We start from the raw sequence: 19225 nt of genomic DNA, 5'->3' as shown, positions 1-19225 counted from the left end.
TTTGTTACTTTAATTTTAGCTCAGATCCAGGCCAGCGGTTGTTTTTCCATTTAAACGAATTAAACTGTGCACAAACATTGTGTTCTGAACGTTTGACGCTGCATGAAAATATGAAACACGGATGGAGTTAATTGAATTACAAATTACATAACTGCATGCTTTGCCACACACAAAGCCAGGGGCGATGGAAAGAAGAGATCCTCCATGTACAAATTACAGGTTATGTGTCTGTGCTTAAGACTTACTGATTTTCTTTTTAGCTGCTTGAGTGACTCCTGCACCATGTAAAGGATATCCAATGCTATCAATACATATGTGACCACAGGCAAGAGGGCGGGGGGCTGAGAGTGCCAAGTAGGCACAGGTGCATTCAGACGTATATACATTTTTATGAGTGGTGTCATGTTTAGATGTCATGCAGAAGTTTGTTTATGGCATCCAGGGTCATGCAGCTTAGTTCCCAGGGTCCGTGTCTGTCTACGGGTCTCAGGGAATATGGCCACACATGCTCCACATTTTAGACGGGTTCAGTTTCATGTGTCAGCAGCAGCGCAGCTCATACAGGGTGTTAGCTGAACAACTTTGGAAAATAATGCATGTCATTTTCAATATTCAGAACTGACGTGCACTTTGCTTATTTTATTATGGAAAGTTTATTTTTATTTTTTTGTATCTAGTTTTATGACAATCATTTTGTCTGACCATATGCAAAGTATCATCATTGTCACACACCTGGGTGTGTAAAACATGTTCTCTGCATTTGACCCATCCCCAGAGGGAGCGGTGAGCTGCAGAAACTGAACCTTTTGGAGGTTTAACCCCCCCAATCCAAAATAATAGGTGTATTAGGCAAGGATACCTTCAGTTAGTAGCTTGAAAAAGTGTAACAGTCAACAGTTCTTTTATTACTTTAATTATCAGCTGCCAACATGAGTTTACGTAGCTCTAGTTAATCTATATGAAGTGTCTTTGAAGCTCTTCTGAACTCTAGTGCAGACCAAGCAAGTGAATCCTGGTCTATTTAAAAGCTAGGATCCTGGTTTGCTTTTACCTGACTATTACTTAACGAGTGAAAACAGGTGGCAGCATCCACCAAATTAAAGGCAGAGGGTAAAGGAGAGACAAAAGGAGAACATGAGTAGAAAGTTCTATTTTCTAGTAGTTCTATTGAGTAGAAAAAGATGACCTGTGGCATTGGAAGACCTGCAAATCATGGAAAATGTTTACATTAGGTAGGATGTGAATATAAATATGTAGTCATTCTTATGCAGGTATACAGGGGAAGGTGTTTTGGAAGCGGTTTTGCTCCAAATGCGCGCAGATCAGAAAGATAAAAGCAGAGAGCAGAACATACATGGTTTAAAGTCTACTATTTGTAGGAAAATAAAATCTGATAAATATCTGCACGGGACAATTATAGAAAATAGTCCTTTTCATCCCAAAGATGTAGCAGTCTTCAGTCCTCATCCACCAAGCCAAGGTTTCTCATTATATTTGCTCATTAAATGTTTTTTTGGACATATATATCTGCTTTATCTGAAGAGATATCATGTATTCTTAGTTGTTTAGTGGTTTTGTTTAACGTTAATATTGTATTTTTATCCATTAATATACATTTTAAACAATTGTAAGTTGTACTGCTAATGTTAGTCTGTGATCAAAATTCATCCATCAGACTGTCAGCTGGCTCTGCTGAACTCTCTCTATGCCACCAGATTAATGATTTCATGGAAAAGAAGTCGGTCTCTTTATTCTTGGCAATTACCTCAGTGGAAACCCGTTGAAGCAATTTGCCATGGCTTTCTTTTGTGGTAAAGGGAGTGATTTGTCTGGGGTATATTTGACGCGTCAAAGAGACAAAAAAGCCACCCGTGAGCCACTAGCACCTCCAACTCTCTTATTCTGTGGACCTGTTATGGTTGGCTAGGCTTTTTGATAAAACTCTGGTTTTTGCAGAAAAGACGAATAAAGAATTTTAACCCATTGTATTTTTTTTTCATGCCAGTTTTTGTCTCATTAACGGTTTCATCCACGCTGTCAAATATAAGTAAAAAGGAAGCACTCTTTTGTTGCTTATAATTTCATGTAATTTTCTTCTACTCTCCTCCCACTCTTATCACATATCATTTTCATCACCCTCTTAAATGGTAAATTTGCTTTTCCACTCACATGGAACTTCCCTTAGACAGCAAGCTTCTCAGGTGCATCACTTCGGTGATGTCAACGTCAGATTTTTGAGTGGCACTTTGCCGGAACACTTCTTGCTCTTACCTTTAACCATCATTTGTCATACTTCCCAACGTTAAACACAGCACAACATGTGGACCTAGAGTGGAGGATTTCGGTCTCTTTAATGACACCAAGTCCAGTTTGTTAAAAGAACATGACTCTGTTTGGACTGAACCGAACAAAGACCATACTAATTTTAAAATGAACACCAGCTTCAGGCACACCCTTGCAAAAATAAATATGCTTGTTTCATTCTTCAAATAGGCTCTTTTCTTTGTTTTTGTTTTTTCTTTAATGCACAAATTAGTTAAATAGTCGCTACAGACTTCTTGTTGGCCTCAGAGTCCCACTTACTCTAACCTTGGATTCATTTAATTATGCTCAGAGTTGAAATCATAATATTGATGGGGTAGCCTGGCAGCTTTGGCACTACAAAGGGAATCTTACCAAGTCTGAGAGAAACATGAGGACTCTTGCTAATGGCTTTAAATGCACTCACTTTATGTTAACATTCCACTGAGTTGAGGCCATTCATATTTTCCAGTTCTGAACCCCACAGCCTCCTGTTAATTGATAGCCTAAAAGTTTTAACATTGGTCAGGGTGTGCATAACAAAAGGAAATTCAGTGAAGCCATAAAAATGTGGGAACAAAGAGTTAGTGGTCCATCTTCTGCTTATTTTTCGCACTGGAATCTCATCAAAAAGCCTAAACCTATTAGATCAAACAAATCAGTGGAAGCAAGACTCTGAGAAGAGCAAAGTTTGAGCTTTTTCCCAATACCTACCCACTGCCAAGTGAGAGCAGACAAGGCTTTACTTCAGGTCAGTTTGTGGGGCTAACAGACAGGTCTTAGGGGGAGGAACGTGCTGCCCTGGGTCCTGCCATAGATCTCTGCAGAATGTTTCAGGCAAATCTTAATGTACACATTTATTATTGGTTTTGTTCTGTGAGAAGGAGAACGTTAGCTGAAGAAGGCAAAAAAACTGACTAAAAATTAAAGAAATAACCTATTTTGCTCTGATTTGGGATTTCTTCAAGAATCCTGAAGCTCTGTGGTTGCCCCTTTCATAAAGGTTTCCTGTTTGCCTTATGACAGGTCTAATTACTTACACTGTTACCAGTTGCTCAGCTTTTAGACACAGAAAAACCTGCAGAATTCAAACTATGCCATTAGGCCTAAATCCTCTCCTGATGCAGCAGAGGTGAACTTGGAAGAGAATAAATTGGGATTGGGAGCGCTTTCAAACACTCATTGTACTTAACAGCAAGTCCTTTTATGAACGAGTGATTTACTTTAGAGGAGCATCTGGATTAGGTTTTACCTGCATCTTGTTTTGGGATCTTGAACCCCTTCACCTCTAAGCTCTCCTTGTTAAGTGGAGCTAAAACTCAGTTCCTTGGACAAACATACTTCTTTATAGGCTGTATGAATTAATAGTAGTCATTGGGTTTCCTATCTTTTATATTTCTTTTGCCTCTTTTTACTGGCAGCTGATAAATGTACGAGCTGTCACTGCTGATTGAACGAGACCAAATCCAGATGGAGTCTATTTCTAAAATAAAAATGAAAAAACAGAGCAAAAACAGCCGCACCTTTACAAGGCTTGTGATGTTTTTTGACCTCTGTTTTGAACACCCTCCACTCGTTTCTTCTACTCCTCTTTTTGCCTTTTTACCTCCTGTATGTCGGTAGCATCAGGTTGCTGAGGTTAGCTTCAACAAGCCACCATCAAAGCCATATCACCACTTGGGTTGGAAGAGGGTCAGGGCACAGCTGAGTGTGTGGTTTGAGGCTTTAGCTAGAGGGCACAACTGCCAACCAGCCCTGAGCTGCTGCCCTGTGTGGTTACACGAGCAACAGCTCCATTATGTTGTGCCTCTCCGCACACAAAGCACAGCTGTGTGCATGCCCGTACCAAATTACTAAGCAATGCTGCATGTCTACTTGCAATGTGAGCAAGCATAGAAGGAGCAAACTTTGCCATCATGAAAGTACAGTTTAGTTAGGGTGTTGAGATGTAGTAAAAGCCCCTGGCCAATAATCTGAAAATTGCACATCTCTTTTTTTGTATCTGGCAGATGTGTCTCAGAAATCTTCATAGTGGCCTTTTTGTTTCAGCCCTTTGAACTCCTTGGCATTTTCTTCTCTTCCCAATATCTTTCCCACCGCTTACCCATGATGAATACAGTATGGGCTCATTTAAAGGGTCATTAGTGCTAATCCTCCTAAACAATGAGGAAGAAGGAACAATGTTCTCCCTAGTACTCTGGCTTTGTCCAGGCAAACAGACCTCTTGTCTGTTCCTCTGATGTATAGACCGCCTGCTTAAATTTATATCCTCTTGGATGATATAAATAAACCTCTCATTCATAATGAAGACTTCATAAAAATGACAAACGTTCTGTTTTCTCTCAAGGGATTCCTGAAGTTACCAACAAGTGTTAAAAACTCTAAATCCTACGTAAAGTTAGAGGCGTGGCAATATCAGAAAAGCCGTTCAGGAGCCAAATGTATAATTACTTTCAGATTTTACATAATTCACTCATATTCAGGGTATTTACATTGTTTGAAGTGCCTGTTAGTACTGAACACATAAACAAGCCTTTTAAGCTACAACAGGATGAAGGAATGACATTACGCTGTAAACTGCAGGCTGTGGCCGACCACATTTTCTTATAAGCATGACTTTCCGGGGCTTTTAGAGGAGTTTATTGTTTTTGACTGGATGGCAGAAGTCAACCTTAACTGTGAGACACACTTACAAGGTTGTTTTTCTTTGAACTTTGAGTTATTCAGTTAACGTCAGACTCTCCATGTGAGTTGCGTACGTTTAAGAGAAAATGGGACCGTGCGTCTGCTCTTTTAGCTTTGACTATGTGCCCATGGGGTTGTTGTGTCTATCAATTCTGATCAGTGTAGCAGCCAGTAAATACCTGGGATTGTTGCAAGCTCGTGACAAGAAACAGAGTGTTGATTAATGACAACCTCGTTACTTTTAAACCAGATATTAGGTTGTGCCCATGTGTGTTTGGCTAAAACTAAGACACAATCATTGACTATAAATCACTACCCAACACTTGTATATGAATTATGATCTACACAGGAATTATGCTTATACTCAAAGTTCATATATTTTTACTAATTGGCAGTAGGTTTTTAATGTAAGTTTACTATAAGCTAGTCCTTTTTTAGGTTGTAATGCATTTGGAAGAATTTGTAAATTCTCCAATTATTTTTGTTGGGTCATCCAAAATAAAAAAATATTTTTTTTCCAGACAAAGACTGATTTTGCAGTAAAGACTCCATCTTCAGAACTCGCTCAATCCCTTTCAGGGTCACAGGGTTGCTGGAGCCAAAGCAGCTACTTTTGAGCAATGGCGAGGTGCACCTTAAACAGCTCGCCAGTCTGTCGCAGGGCCACATACTCACACTCGCATGCACACCAAGGGGCAATTTAGAAACACCAACTGACATGTTTTTGGACTGTGGGAGGCAGCCGGCATGCCTGAAGAATACCCACACATGCACGAGGAGAACATGCAAAATCCATACAGAAAGGTCTTAGCTGGGATTCAAACATGTGAGATGAGAGTGCTAGCCACTGCACCACCCTCCAGCTCTCTACAGATAGACTCCAGATTCAATAATGTAAGAGCTTATACCAGATTTTTCTAATTCTGATTGTATGTGACTTAATCAAACCAAAAATTCAAAATTGATGTTTTCACAGAATATTTCCCTGTTCTACCTCTATTGTGGTGGTTAAAGAACTAAATCTCACAAGTGCAACCAAGCACTTCTTGCCATTCTGATATGAATTTATTGAAGACATGAAAACTCTACAGCTGGGGGTGTCAAACTCATTTTCACCAAGGGGCACATCATCATAGTGGTTGTTCCTCAAAGGGCCAGATATAACTTATACATGTAACTAAATGTAATGAAAAAAAACGTAACTACTCCTTGATGTTAAATGACTCATTATTTATTTATCACAACTTTTTAAAGTGATTACAATTACAGTTGCATAGAAAACATGTTTGCTTGTTATTCTAGCATAAATCCTTTTATTTTAAATTTTGTCCGCTTATTAAAATTCACATAACTCCATTAATGAAGGATCAAGCTGTCCAAGTGAATAAAGAAGAAGAACATAAAACTGAGCTAGAATGAACATGTATTACAAGTGTAACATTTTTGAACAACAACTGATGGTTTGATGACAACAATTTCTCTGCATACACAAAAAAAAACCTGCAAAAATTGAATAATTACAACAGCAGCTAGACATAAATAATATGTTATAATATGTAATCAACAAAAAAAACATTTTTTTTTAAGGAATTATAAACTTTTATGCTCTCGCATAAAATGACATGGTGGGCCACATTTGGCCTGCGGGCCTTGAGTTTGACACATGCTCTAAGGGAAGAAGAACAAGAAAACCAAAAAATTTGCTCTAACCTTTGAAACATTTCTTTTTCCTTTTTTCATGAGAGCAGGTTTCAAAAGCAATTATCTTTATCACAAGTAGTTCTTTGCTGTTGTTTTTTTTAACCCAAAAATGATTTCTTTTTGTAAGAATTGAATGTTTTATGAATGAAAATTCAACTTCTGTTTAGTTTTAATTTTTATGTCAAAACTGTTTTTTTCAAAACCAAACAAACTTTTTCACAGCACTTTGTCTTCTAACAATCGACATGTTAGATATTTAGTTTTTTTCTTAAAATGTTGCATTACATCAACAGAATGAAATCAGGCTCTAGATGTGTGACCTGTATTTTTTTTAGACCATTTAAATATACTTAATGAATATTTTTAAAATAATAAAATACAGAGAAATCAGTTTTTCCGGAGTCCTTATAACCCAGTGGGGAAAATGAATTGGAGTTGCCATTTGTCCTTATATTTGTGGACTGTGGGACCTTATTTATAAATATATTTTATATATATATATATATATATATATATATATATATATATATATATATATATATATAATATATATAATATATATATTATATAGCGCTTTTCATGCTTCATAGCATCTCAAAGTGCTTACCAAAGGATATATATATATATATATATATATATATATATATATATATATATATATATATATATATATATATATATATATATATATATATATATATATATATATATATATATATCCTTTGGTAAGCACTTTGAGATGCTATGAAGCATGAAAAGCGCTATATAAAATATATATATATATATATATATATATATATATATATATATATATATATATATATATATATATCCTTTGGTAAGCACTTTGAGATGCTATGAAGCATGAAAAGCGCTATATAAATAAAGTTGAATTTGAATTTATTTGTTGCAGCATTCTGACTTGTTGGAAAAGAATAAGTATTGATTACGCTCTTGCTAACCACATTTTTACCACAAGATTTGGAGACACCACATGAGGCCTTCCTGTCTGTTTTCTCTGTGCCTCTAGAAGGGGCCGATGTTTTGAATCACTGGCATGTAAGGCCGAATTTGTGCTGGGTGCTAACATTACACAAACTGGCCAACTGGCTCACATCTATTCCTGTCTCCCCTACTTCACAGAAAAAGGAACACCACGTTTTGTCTAGATTATGGGTTGTGTAAGTTTTTTCTGGGAACCTTTGTATATGTAGGAGGACTCTGAGCCACACAGCAGGAGGTTTTTGTATTTTGTAGGAGTGGAGGCTTGTGTGAGTATTTTATGATTTTCTGTGTGCGTATGCTTGTAGAGTAGTTTGTGTTGTCTGTGTGTGTGTAGAATTCACTGCAAATTCTGTGCTCTACCACACCACCCTGCGCTGGAGGGCTGTTTGTCCAAACTGAGCCAATGTTTGCACAGAGTTGTCACGATGACTAGGCTGACTGGCTTGTAAAGAAACTTCTCGTCTGAAACACCAGACAGTCCTCAGGGATCCGCCTGTAATTTAAATTGTTGTCAAACGTCTCACTGAGGGAGAAGTAGATCGTACCTCAAATTTATGCCTGACATTTATTTCAATAAAAAAGAACAGGTTTTTAATTTTTTAAGTTAAGTTGTGTGGAGATCCATCTGTTTGTGCTGCAAAACACATTTTGTGCATAGACATTAATGCACAATTTGATATGCTGAACTGGCTGGTGGAATGGTTTTTGTGTGGTGGGCTGGATGGTTGTGTGGTGGTGCTCAGTATCAGGAAAAGTCTTGATTCTGCCTCCTTGTACTGTATCTTGAAGATGAGTCAGGGCAACTGGACTTAAAACCTTCTTCCCTGAAACATTTCGCCATTCATCTCAACTGTACTTTGTCAATCAGTGGCTATATCAGATAGCCGGGCAATGAGTTGACGAGTGTTGAAACGTTTCAAGGAGGAAGATCCACTCCAATAAAAATTGTGTTCTTGTTGCATTTTTCTCATGTTGGAGGACATGTATAAAGAAAATTAAGATTAAAACTGTGTTTCTTAGTATTTATTTATTTAAATCATGGTGAATCAGGAACAGATGAGAAAATGCTGTTTTAAAAAGGCTTGTAGTTATCACGTACCAATCCCTGCTCTGCACTATTCCGATGCATCCACTGGTAGACAGACAGATCCTTGTACATCTTTGTTTTCCTCGTCTGAGCTGGCATCTGGCTCAAAAGTGTACGGTTGAATAGCTCTGATTTTGCTCGCCATTTTTGTTGCACCGCTAACATTAGATTGCAGGTTGTGAGGAGCTGTAAGGAAAGCGTGTAAACAAAGGGATGGTGGGAGTGATGGTCGGCTTACTCAACACCAACAGTCTCACTCACAACTCAAAGGTGAAGTTCTGATGAAGTCCTGTCTTAGAATTAGAAGATTCTTAGAAAATGACAGGTTTTTTTGATTTTGGCTAAAAACATAATAATCACAATTAAAAGACCACTAGGAACGCTTTTACAACAGATCAAAAGATGATCGCAGTGGTCCAGTTGCCATAACTCAACTTGTACTGTAGAAATAAAATTTTGGTTGAATTTTCTTCACTAATCTAAAGGTTAGGCTGATGTTTTGGCCCAAGACTATAGCTGTATCTACAGCAATTATTTTGGAAGTACTTTCAACAGGAAGTAGTGGGACAAAAGATGATTACCGGTAATTGTTTTGCATTGGAAAATGTCAGTCAATTCAGGTTTTAAAGAAAGCCTGGGTTGCTTCAATAAAGACAACAGTTCAAGCTCTTTTTTGGTGACTTCTCCTTGGATCCACATAGGGCGCATAATTAAGGACCATTTGTTATGTAATTTGAAAGATAATTTCATGAATTTGATGGTCCTTCACAGAAATGTTGGTCAGGGCAGTTTCACTTGCTGGGCTCTGGCGAGGTCCAGGTGTTGCAGACCTGCCATTTGTTTTCAGGCCATTAACTCAGAATGGAGAGCAGTATGGGGCCACTCAGTGGGGCTGCTGCCCATAAGGCCCTTTTTGTTGAGCAGTGATGGAATATTTATTATTTAATTCATGGTTCATTTCACAGCCACACGCCAGTTTTTAGATTTAGTTTTTTATTTTAATTTTATTACCCACTAATTGATTTAATCTTTGCATTTCTTGTGATATAAGCTCTCTGCTCTTTACTGAACCACATTTATAACTAACAGATTGTTTATCATTTTCAATTGTGGGGACCAAACTGTTTAAGGTCTATCCAAGCGGAAGTTTGCTGCAACATACTTTTTAATTGTTTCATTTAGAATATATGCAATTCTGTAAGTAGAGCATGACTAGGGTTTAGAAGAATCGTGGTGACTCAGTGGTCATCAGTGATTGGCGACAATAGGGTTGGAGTTAATGTAGCGGAACCCTCTCTTTGCCTCCAGTCCCTGCTCTCCCTCCCCCCACCAGCACTTTGTCACCGACTCACCGGGAAAGGGGGGCTAACTTTTGAGTGGCAGGTGGAAGGTGGGACTGGATTGGCTCTTGCAGAAAAAAGATCTGTGGGTGTTTGGGAGAGGACAGCCAATGGTGCGGTCCCAGCACAGTTAACAGAACAACAGCTCTGCAGTAGAGATGGAGAGCTTCCATGTGTGAGTGTGTTCGAAGAAGACGAGGGGTGACGAACACCAGACAAAGTTCAAGAATGTTGTAGGAAAACACCAAGAAACATAAAAACTTATGGGATTTTCTGAGGTGAGCTCCATGTGCAGACCTTCACAGCTGAAGTGCAGTTGTTTTACCAAGTTGATGTGGTGCAGATCTATTGGATGTTAATCCTTTTTTTTTAATGAAATCATTTAGATGCTAGAAATTTAGCAATTATTGGGTGGGGGGGGTGCTGTTCTTTGAGATGTATTTATTGTTGGATTATGATGAATTTTCTATGTTGTTATAAATACAACTATGTTATTTTTAGGTTTATTTATATTGATGTTCTGTATCAAAAAAAATGCATTTGGATACAAAACATAAGTTTTCCTTCTTTATTGATGACATTTATTGTATTTTTTCTTCATAAATACTTAATATGATTTCTCCTCTTTTCTCCTCTTAGTCCCCCAAGGCTGTGAGAGCTGCAGGGCTGTGAGGCAGTGACCTGACTGCTTCTCTACTCCCTTCCACCTCCCCATAAATCCTCCCACCAGCCCATCGTGGGGTCTGTTGCATTGGACACCATGCTGATTCAGTGGCTGTCCTGGTTGACTCTGTTGTGTCTGGATTGGACTCCAGGCAGCTGGGCTTTCACCACCACCAGAGCTCAGGGGCTCAGGGGTCGCATCCAGAGAGACCGCAGAAACATCCGACCAAACATCATCCTCATCATGACTGACGACCAAGACGTTGAGCTGGGTGAGGGTGGCATATTTTATTTTCTTATTTATGTAGTCTTTCACACACTTTTACCTCCTTCACTCATTTTTATTCTGCCTGTTTGCAATTTAGAACCAAGATTTATATGGTCTCCATCATTACATTAAATATTAAAAGCAGACCAAAAACCAGAACAAAGTGGCCATCTGGTCTTTTAGCTGCTGAATTATTGCACCTTTCTTTAAAGGGTCGCACAAAACAGGTTTAAGAAAAGCAAATAAATGAGTAAACTGAGATAAAGCAGTTGATTTTATATTGAATATGACTTTAAAATGAGTACAATTGCTACATTTGTTGAATAAAATCTGTCATTGTTTTTATTTGATCTGGACTGCAGTAATTTGTGTACTTTTTCTTCCAGGTTCACTACAGGTGATGAATAAAACTCGCAAGATAATGGAAGATGGCGGCATGAGCTTCACCAACGCTTTTGTCACCACACCCATGTGCTGCCCGTCACGATCTTCCATGTTGACGGGGAAGTATGTCCACAACCACAACACCTACACCAACAATGAGAACTGTTCCTCACCATCCTGGCAAGCTCAGCACGAACCTCGCTCCTTTGCAGTCTACCTTAATAACACTGGCTACAGGACAGGTTGGTGAAGAATGCTAACTAGACTCTACAACCTCTAGCTTTAAAAATATCTGAAATGATGCATCTTTGTGTACTAAATGTTACCCTTTTTTTATGTAGCTTTCTTTGGCAAATACCTCAATGAGTACAATGGGAGCTATATCCCTCCTGGGTGGCGTGAATGGGTCGGATTGGTCAAAAACTCCCGCTTCTATAATTACACCGTCTGCCGAAATGGTTACAAAGAGAAACACGGCGCTGACTATGCCAAGGTATGTACTCCCCTGATTTTTCATCTATCTGCTTTACCTTTATGACTTAGCATAAAGACTTTGTTGGACAAATTGCAGGTTCCACTTTCTTTTAAACATAGGGATGGAAGAAATTCAATTATTCCAGTGCTGTGATCCCAGTTGGCAGGAACTCTGTCAGGACAATTAGAAGGAACGAACTGGGATGAGGTGGTGTCTCTTCTTTCTGCATCATCCTTCTGTTATGACGTGCCTTTCACCAGTGTTCAGACAGTAAACCTGAAATGTCTTTATGAAAGCCTGAATTAGCTGTCATAAGTAAAGTTGTGTGGTTGTTTCTGTCCGTGATTTATCTGTTTCATGCTGCCTTACCCCCCAACAACTGTAATACCCCAATAAAACAAAGAGGGAATTTTCATGGGGAACAAGTCTGTCTCAGGAGATGAACATTGTGGTTACTCTGTCACAACAGGCTGCTACTCCTCTGGACTGCAGCGGTCATCAATCTTTCACAAATGTTTTTGTAGGAGCTGTCAGTTTGTTTTTACGTCTTCATCTTCCCAGCTTTGCAGTCCTCAAATCAATAGGGAAGGGTTGGCTCGAAGATGGGTAAACAAATGTTTGGCCTGCCATTCAGCTGCCAACTTGGACTGAGGTGTAAAATTACCCACAAGCTGAAGCAAAAGTGTTTATGTGACATGAACTCAGTCAGTAGGTTGAGGTTTGAAACCAAATGGAGGCAATATTTGCAATTTACTGCTAAAACCCATCACCTGCCATCGCTGAGAGAATCACAGCTTTTTCAAAATCATATCACGGAGAGAGGGTCAGGCAGTCATTTGACTCGCAGAGGATTTTCTCTGTGCTAAAAGATAGGTTCATTTAAGGTAATGCTTCGGTTAAACACACTGATATAAGAGATTTAGTGTGAGGACATATATTTTTCTTATTAAAATTCCATGACACTAGAACAACAGCAATAAAAACAGCTTAGCTAACAAGCCAGATGTGATATGTTGACATCAGTGCTAATACCTCCTGATTAGTTCTCACGTCCAAATGTTGTTAAAAAGTCTGTTGCTGTTTTGTTTAGAGAATGTCCAAAAAAGTAGAAAAACTTAAACCCTGAAACTGTTCAACTCAAAAACTCCCCTATTTACTAAAAAATGTCATTATATGGATGACACTGCTATGAATGCTCAATGGAAAAAATGATATTCATTTCCTCCATGGCTATTTTATAGGGCTTGGCCAAGTATGACAGTCACTTCCTTTTGACCTGCCAGAGCTCTTAGCACCAACAGCTCAGGTTTTAGGAGCTGGCAGCACCTTAATCATCAGCCTCCATGTGAACGTTCTGCTACAAGACTATTAAAGTTACTGAAAGAAAAACCCAAAGAGATGAGATGAATCAGCCAAACCCAGTTTGACATTTTAGGAAAATCACCCTTTTTTTCACTTTCAACCACTCCCTTCCTTTTATTGTTTGCCAATGTACCAAACGGAACTTAGTCTGGGGTACAACCTACTCAACATTTAAAAAAGGAAGGTATGTCTCTGCCTCATCAAGAACATGTGTTGAAAATGATTCCACAACTTTTAGATTTTTGATGATGTCATGATCATTTGAGCTCATTTCTTTAATGCTGCCTGAGGTTCGTCTTCTGAGGTTGGTCTTTAGTTGTGTATTCCTATTTTTTTTTTTATTTTCTGAGAGAAAGACGCAAAAATAAAGCAGGTTATGGTGAAATGAGGCTAAGTGGCAGAACCAAAGTGAATAGTTCATAGAAGAGGGAAGGGTGGAAGCTGTCAAAACAACATACTGTAAGTAAGTGCCAAGCTTCTCTCACCATCAAGTGTTGTCACGTCTAATAGTGCAGGGATTCACTGATGGGGCAAAAGCCCAAATACTGTACACACATGCACACAGACTCAATCATGCACGCTCATTCACACTCCCGCAGGCCGACTGCCAGCTGTTGACTTGACAGATTGGTACTGTAGTGCACTCAATGGCCCCACTTCATATCCCCACTGGCCCCTCTTAATTTATTTGAATGAGTGGATGAGGAAAAGCTGCGTGTCACAGCAGCTGGACTCCAAACAACTTTTATCAAAGACTATGCTGTTCGGAATTTCTTCTCCATTCCTACTTCAGCTTTGAGCATCTCTGGATGTTTAGATTGCTATGGCTACTAACTGTAATTCATCTTTTCTACAGGATTATTTTACAGATCTGATTACCAACGACAGTATTAGCTTTTTCCGCATGTCCAAGAAGATGTACCCTCACCGGCCTGTGATGATGGTCATCAGCCATGCTGCTCCTCATGGCCCTGAAGACTCTGCGCCGCAGTATGCCGAGCACTTTCCAAATGCTTCACAGCACATGTGAGTAACATTGAAGTTACAGTATCATTCTGGATATTTCAAGCTCTTCTAGAGCAGGTGTAGCAAGATTCAACACTTAAAGAGCCGTCAGGGTTGACGGCCACAGCCCGACCACAGCCCAACAGGAGCCACTTACTTCACCCTTTAGAAAAATAAGACCCTGATTTGCATTTATGTTATTGTTCCTCTTTTTTGGCATCTCAGTCAGAACTTTTTAAATCGAATCAACTAAAATAAATCATAGCTAATTAAGTGACCCCTGCTGTATTTCTTGAACCGTAAGGTGCACTTAAAATCCTTGCTTTTGTTCATAATTGATTGTCCACCTTATAATCTGGTAAGTACTGGTATGAATTATGGTTGAGCTTACTGATAATTGATTTTCTGTGGCAAATGCTCAAAAATCTGTCAAAATATTCTAATCCAACTTTGCTAAACTACAAAGCCGCACAGACTGATGGATTGTTGGCGCATAATGGCAAATGTGGCCAACAGCCTTGTAATAGTGATCCGTTACTTTACTTGATTTAAAAAATATATACTTTTAACTTTATAGTTACTTTCTAATACTTTTTTGTTTTTCTTTTGCCAAAGAGCCACAATGGAAGGGTAAAAGAGCCACATATGTCTACGGAGCCTCAAGTTGCAGACCCCTGTTTTAGAGCTTTTGAAAAGAAATTGGTTTCTATTTTTAAGTTTCAAGTTTATTTATATATTTAGTTTTGATTTGGGTTGTCTAACAAAATGACTGTAAACACACCCTTCAGTCCTCAGAGATGTCATGTTGCTGAAAAGCTGCAAAGGCAGACGAGATGGCAAGCATGAAATCAAAAAGATTTATCATCCTGGAATAGCAGGGGCATGCACTGAACAGACCGGGGTTGACTTTTTTAGGTTGATCTTTGCCAAGCCCACAAGGGCTTCCCACGGGTTTCATGTCTTCGGCCGAGGCCGCGCTGCGATCCAGAGGGTTGTTCTGCTGGCACGGGGCCCTGACGTCTCTTGGTGCAGCGTGCCCTGTTCCACTGAGGGCTTCACTTCGCCCTCCTCTCACTTTTCTGCCCCACTTAACTTTCCCCTCCATTTCCTTTCACTGCTCCATCTGTTTATCTCCATGTCTATTACGGTGTTTACTCCTCTTTCTGTACTTGCCAGTGTCATCCCAGCTTGTTCCGCCCACCCCTTTCCTCATGTCCTGCTCAATACGCAGAGGACTTCCTGACCCCACTCGTATCAATCAGTACTTTCTCGCTGTGACTGCTGGGATGTGTGGAATGCATTGTGTGCATTGGAAGACCCTTTGTGACATTAATTTATTTTTAGCCGGATTCTTTGAGGGAAGGTGGCGGGGGGGGGGGGGGGGTGAGGCCCACTGATGGCTGGAAGGAAGGCTTGCCCAGTGATTGTGTTTAGGTGGAGTGTTTGTGCGAGTTGAGGTAACTATGGAAAGCACAGGTGGCCGGGGTGGGTGCGTGTTTGTTTTTGGTGTTTGCAGCCTGTTTGTTTTCATTATAGATGAGGCGGAACCGTTTTTCCTCAGGTTTAAACGTTTTCTTTTACCAATAGGGTTATTGTTTGTGCGGTTCCAGCCTCAACTGGTTCATGAGGGTTTGGTTTTTTACTAATGTCGCGATTGTTCCTTATATCTGCGTGCTCAAACTCTTTATATTTGCAGCGGATGCTTTGCAAAACAAGCATGGATGTCATTCAGGGTTGAAAATGCTGTGCAGCGCAGTGAAGTGGTAGTATACTGGCAGCCTCATAAATCCAACAACTGTCTGTACAATTGACACCAACGGAAGAGGGGTGGAGGTTTGATGTTGGTTTCATTATTAGTCCACCATGAAGCTGTTTCTGGCATCTGCTTTAAATACCTCAAATTTCAAGTCGTTGCTCAAATACATGTCATGACTGCAAAAATGATAACCCAATCACTAGAAAATAGTCTTCTCAAGCAGAGCATTTAAGTTTGTTTAATGTCTTAAAGACGCATTCTCAGGTGAACAATGCTTCTATAATCCATTGCTGAAAATAAAAAGAAAACCTATATGAGACAGGTGGCAGGTGTGACCTCTCCAATGGACTGGTTTCATTCCACTGACCTCTGCATTCCTGGTTCCCTGGTTCTCTGGGCCCCATACCATGGTGGCCCATTGCCCAGAGACAGGTCTCTTTATGGGGCTTATTAGACCGCCTGCTAAGTGGGTGAAGAGTTCACCTATCTCACAAAGCATGCCTGAGGAGGAAAAGACAGAAGGCAACTCAGTGAGAGAGAAGCGTTGCTCAGAGCAGGTCTTCATCAAGTATTTTAAGCTTTGATCTTAAAGAAACAAAAGTGTAGCGTTTTGTCTAGAAAAGAAAATAGATTTTTGGTGCAGACATTAAACTTTATGTTTCTAATTTTGTTGATTTTTTTTTTAATTACATTTTCTTCATTGATGGTTGGTTGAAAAATCCACTGAAAGATCACTAAAAGTCTTTCAGTATGCCTATGCCTGCTTTAACATGGCAGCTATGCCAAAGGCAGAAGAACAGCTTTTTTCAAGTTATGACTACAATCCATCCATCCATCCATCCATCCTTTACCGCTTATTTGGGACTGGGTTGCAGGGGCAGCAGTCTACACAAAGCTGCCCAGACTTCCCTCTCCCGGGCCACTTCCTTCAGCTCCTATGGGGCCAGCAGAGAGACAATCTCTCCAGCGTGTCCTCGGGGTTCCTTGAGGCCTCCATCCAGTGGGACATACCCAGATTATCTCCCCAGTGAGGCATCCATAAGGCATCTGGATCAGATGCCAGAGCCACCTCAACTGGCTTCTCTGGATGTGAGGGAGCAACGGCTCTACTCCAAGCTCTCTCCGGGTGACCGAGCTTCTCACCCTGTCTCTAAGGGAATGCCCAGCCACTTGTATTCGGGACCTTGTTTTTTCTGACATGACCCAGAACTCCTGACCGTAGGTGAGTACTGGAATGAAGATCAACCGGTAAATTAAGAGCTTCACTTTCTGGCTCAGCTCTCTCTTCGCCACAACGGTCTGTCACAACAACCTAACAGCTCCAATAACAGCTCCATTCCGCGTGTCTATCTCAAACTCCGATCTCATGAACAATACCCCAAGGTACTTAAACTCCAACTCCTGGGGCAGGAGCACTTCACCCACCTGGAGAGAAAAACCGTTCTCTGGATTTCACACATGTAATAATCCTGTCAAGTTATTTATCATTAAAAATGTCTCTGGCCCCTTGACTGCTTGGTTCAGAGGTTGTTGCAAAGTTGACTTAGGGGCATATTTTTTATAAGAATGTGTCAATCCTCAAATGTCTGGACTAGAACCCAGAGCAACGTGGAGCAGCAGACTCTCACCTCCATGTGAGAGGACAGGTGCCAAGGGTTCTGGCTGCACAGCATTATGATATGAATGTCAATAAACACAGCGGTCATTGCTGCGTGTCAAACTGCAGAAAACAGTGGTCCTGTTGCTGAGCAGGACTCTGTGAAAAGTTTCAGACAGGTGTAGACATCCCCAAAGCATTTACTTAACATGTTCATTCTAAATACATCCTTCTTTTTTGAATGCCCTCACAGCACCCCCAGCTATAACTACGCCCCCAACATGGACAAACACTGGATCATGCAGTACACGGGCCCCATGAAGCCAATCCACATGGAGTTCACCAACTTTCTACACCGGAAACGACTCCAGACGCTGATGTCTGTGGACGACTCTGTACAGAGAGTAAGTCTGATCATCAGTTTACATGGAGTCTGCTTTGCATCATCTCACTGTAGCCTCATTTGTGCAGATTCACGACATGCTGGCAGACACTGGAGAGCTGCAGAACACGTATATCATCTACACAGCAGATCATGGCTACCACATTGGACAGTTTGGGCTGGTCAAGGGGAAATCCATGCCTTATGATTTTGATATTAGAGTGCCATTCTTCCTAAGAGGACCAAATGTGGAACCAGGGACGGTGTAAGTTTGCATGTTAGAGTTCTATTAATCGTTTGGAAACAACATTGTTATACCTTAAAAAATGCATTAAACTTGATTTGTTTGCATCTTTAGAAACCCACATATGGTGCTCAACATTGACCTAGCTCCCACAATCCTCCATATTGCTGGACTGGACACACCTCCAGACATGGATGGAAAGTCCGTCCTCAAGCTGCTGGAACAAGACCGGACTGGAAACAGGTTTGTCTGCTATGCCGTATTGTTTGTTTTGGGGAAACAATATTTAATGCATGCATGATAAAAGCAACAGTTCTCTTTACTTCTCATTACTGAACAAATGTTCACTTCCTTAGCACGCAATGATTGCTTTTGATCCGGCGGAGCTCAAATTAGGGAAAATTTGGCTGATTCTTCTTCAGCCGAGACTTTAGCTGCAGGTCACTGAGTTTTTCCTTTATTTTGTTTCATGCATAGCTGGTTTTAAAACTACATCATGAGTTTCTGCACACAACCAACACGCAAAACATTGTACAATTCAGAGAAAAACAAAACGTGGAAACTTTACTAAGCAGCTTCTGCCAAAAAGTCTTCCAGAGGGACCCAGAGAGCTGGGACAATTTGTTTCATGTTGAAGATCCTTTACATGTTTTTCTTTGAACCCATGAGATCTTGTGTTTGCTGTGATTAGCTTCCATGATCTTGGAAAGCATTGTCCCCCTCAATGTTGAAGCGGATAAACCATTTGACTTATATAAACCTTTTTTTTTTGGTAATAGATTCAAACCCAACCGGAAACCAAAAGTCTGGAGAGACACATTCCTGGTGGAGCGAGGGTGAGCTTGTGTTCTTTATTCCTAGTCCACACCACAGGCACATCCATGTCACCACCGGGCTTCGTGTGTCACACAAGCCTGATGAAACATTTCAATGAACCCCAATAGTGCCAGGCCTGGCTCATGTTCCACAT

At 40.1% G+C, this 19225-nt stretch overlaps 1 protein-coding gene across 9 annotated transcripts in view; it reads left to right on the top strand.

The window, feature by feature from the left end:
• The window catches only part of sulf1 (sulfatase 1), a 54025-nt gene that overhangs the window by 21814 nt on the left and 12986 nt on the right, over nt 1-19225 (top strand). For 8 of the 9 annotated variants that reach the window (XM_020712655.2, XM_011488892.1, XM_004081257.4 and 5 more), the window contains 8 exons: nt 10759-11054; nt 11437-11676; nt 11776-11927; nt 14128-14297; nt 17883-18033; nt 18101-18276; nt 18370-18498; nt 19035-19091. In XM_020712655.2, coding sequence (XP_020568314.1) covers nt 10880-11054; nt 11437-11676; nt 11776-11927; nt 14128-14297; nt 17883-18033; nt 18101-18276; nt 18370-18498; nt 19035-19091 — 1250 coding nt within the window. In that variant the 5' untranslated portion in view covers nt 10759-10879. Of the gene's footprint in view, nt 1-10262; nt 10398-10758; nt 11055-11436; nt 11677-11775; nt 11928-14127; nt 14298-17882; nt 18034-18100; nt 18277-18369; nt 18499-19034; nt 19092-19225 lie in introns of those variants that run through there. The other variant, XM_011488893.3, reaches the window with a different exon arrangement.

This window comes from Oryzias latipes, chromosome 20, assembly GCF_002234675.1.
Source record: "Oryzias latipes chromosome 20, ASM223467v1".
NCBI classification, from domain to species: Eukaryota; Metazoa; Chordata; class Actinopteri; order Beloniformes; family Adrianichthyidae; genus Oryzias; species Oryzias latipes.
The sequence above is the reverse complement of the archived record's forward strand: the minus strand, read 5'-3'. Positions and strand labels throughout refer to the sequence as shown.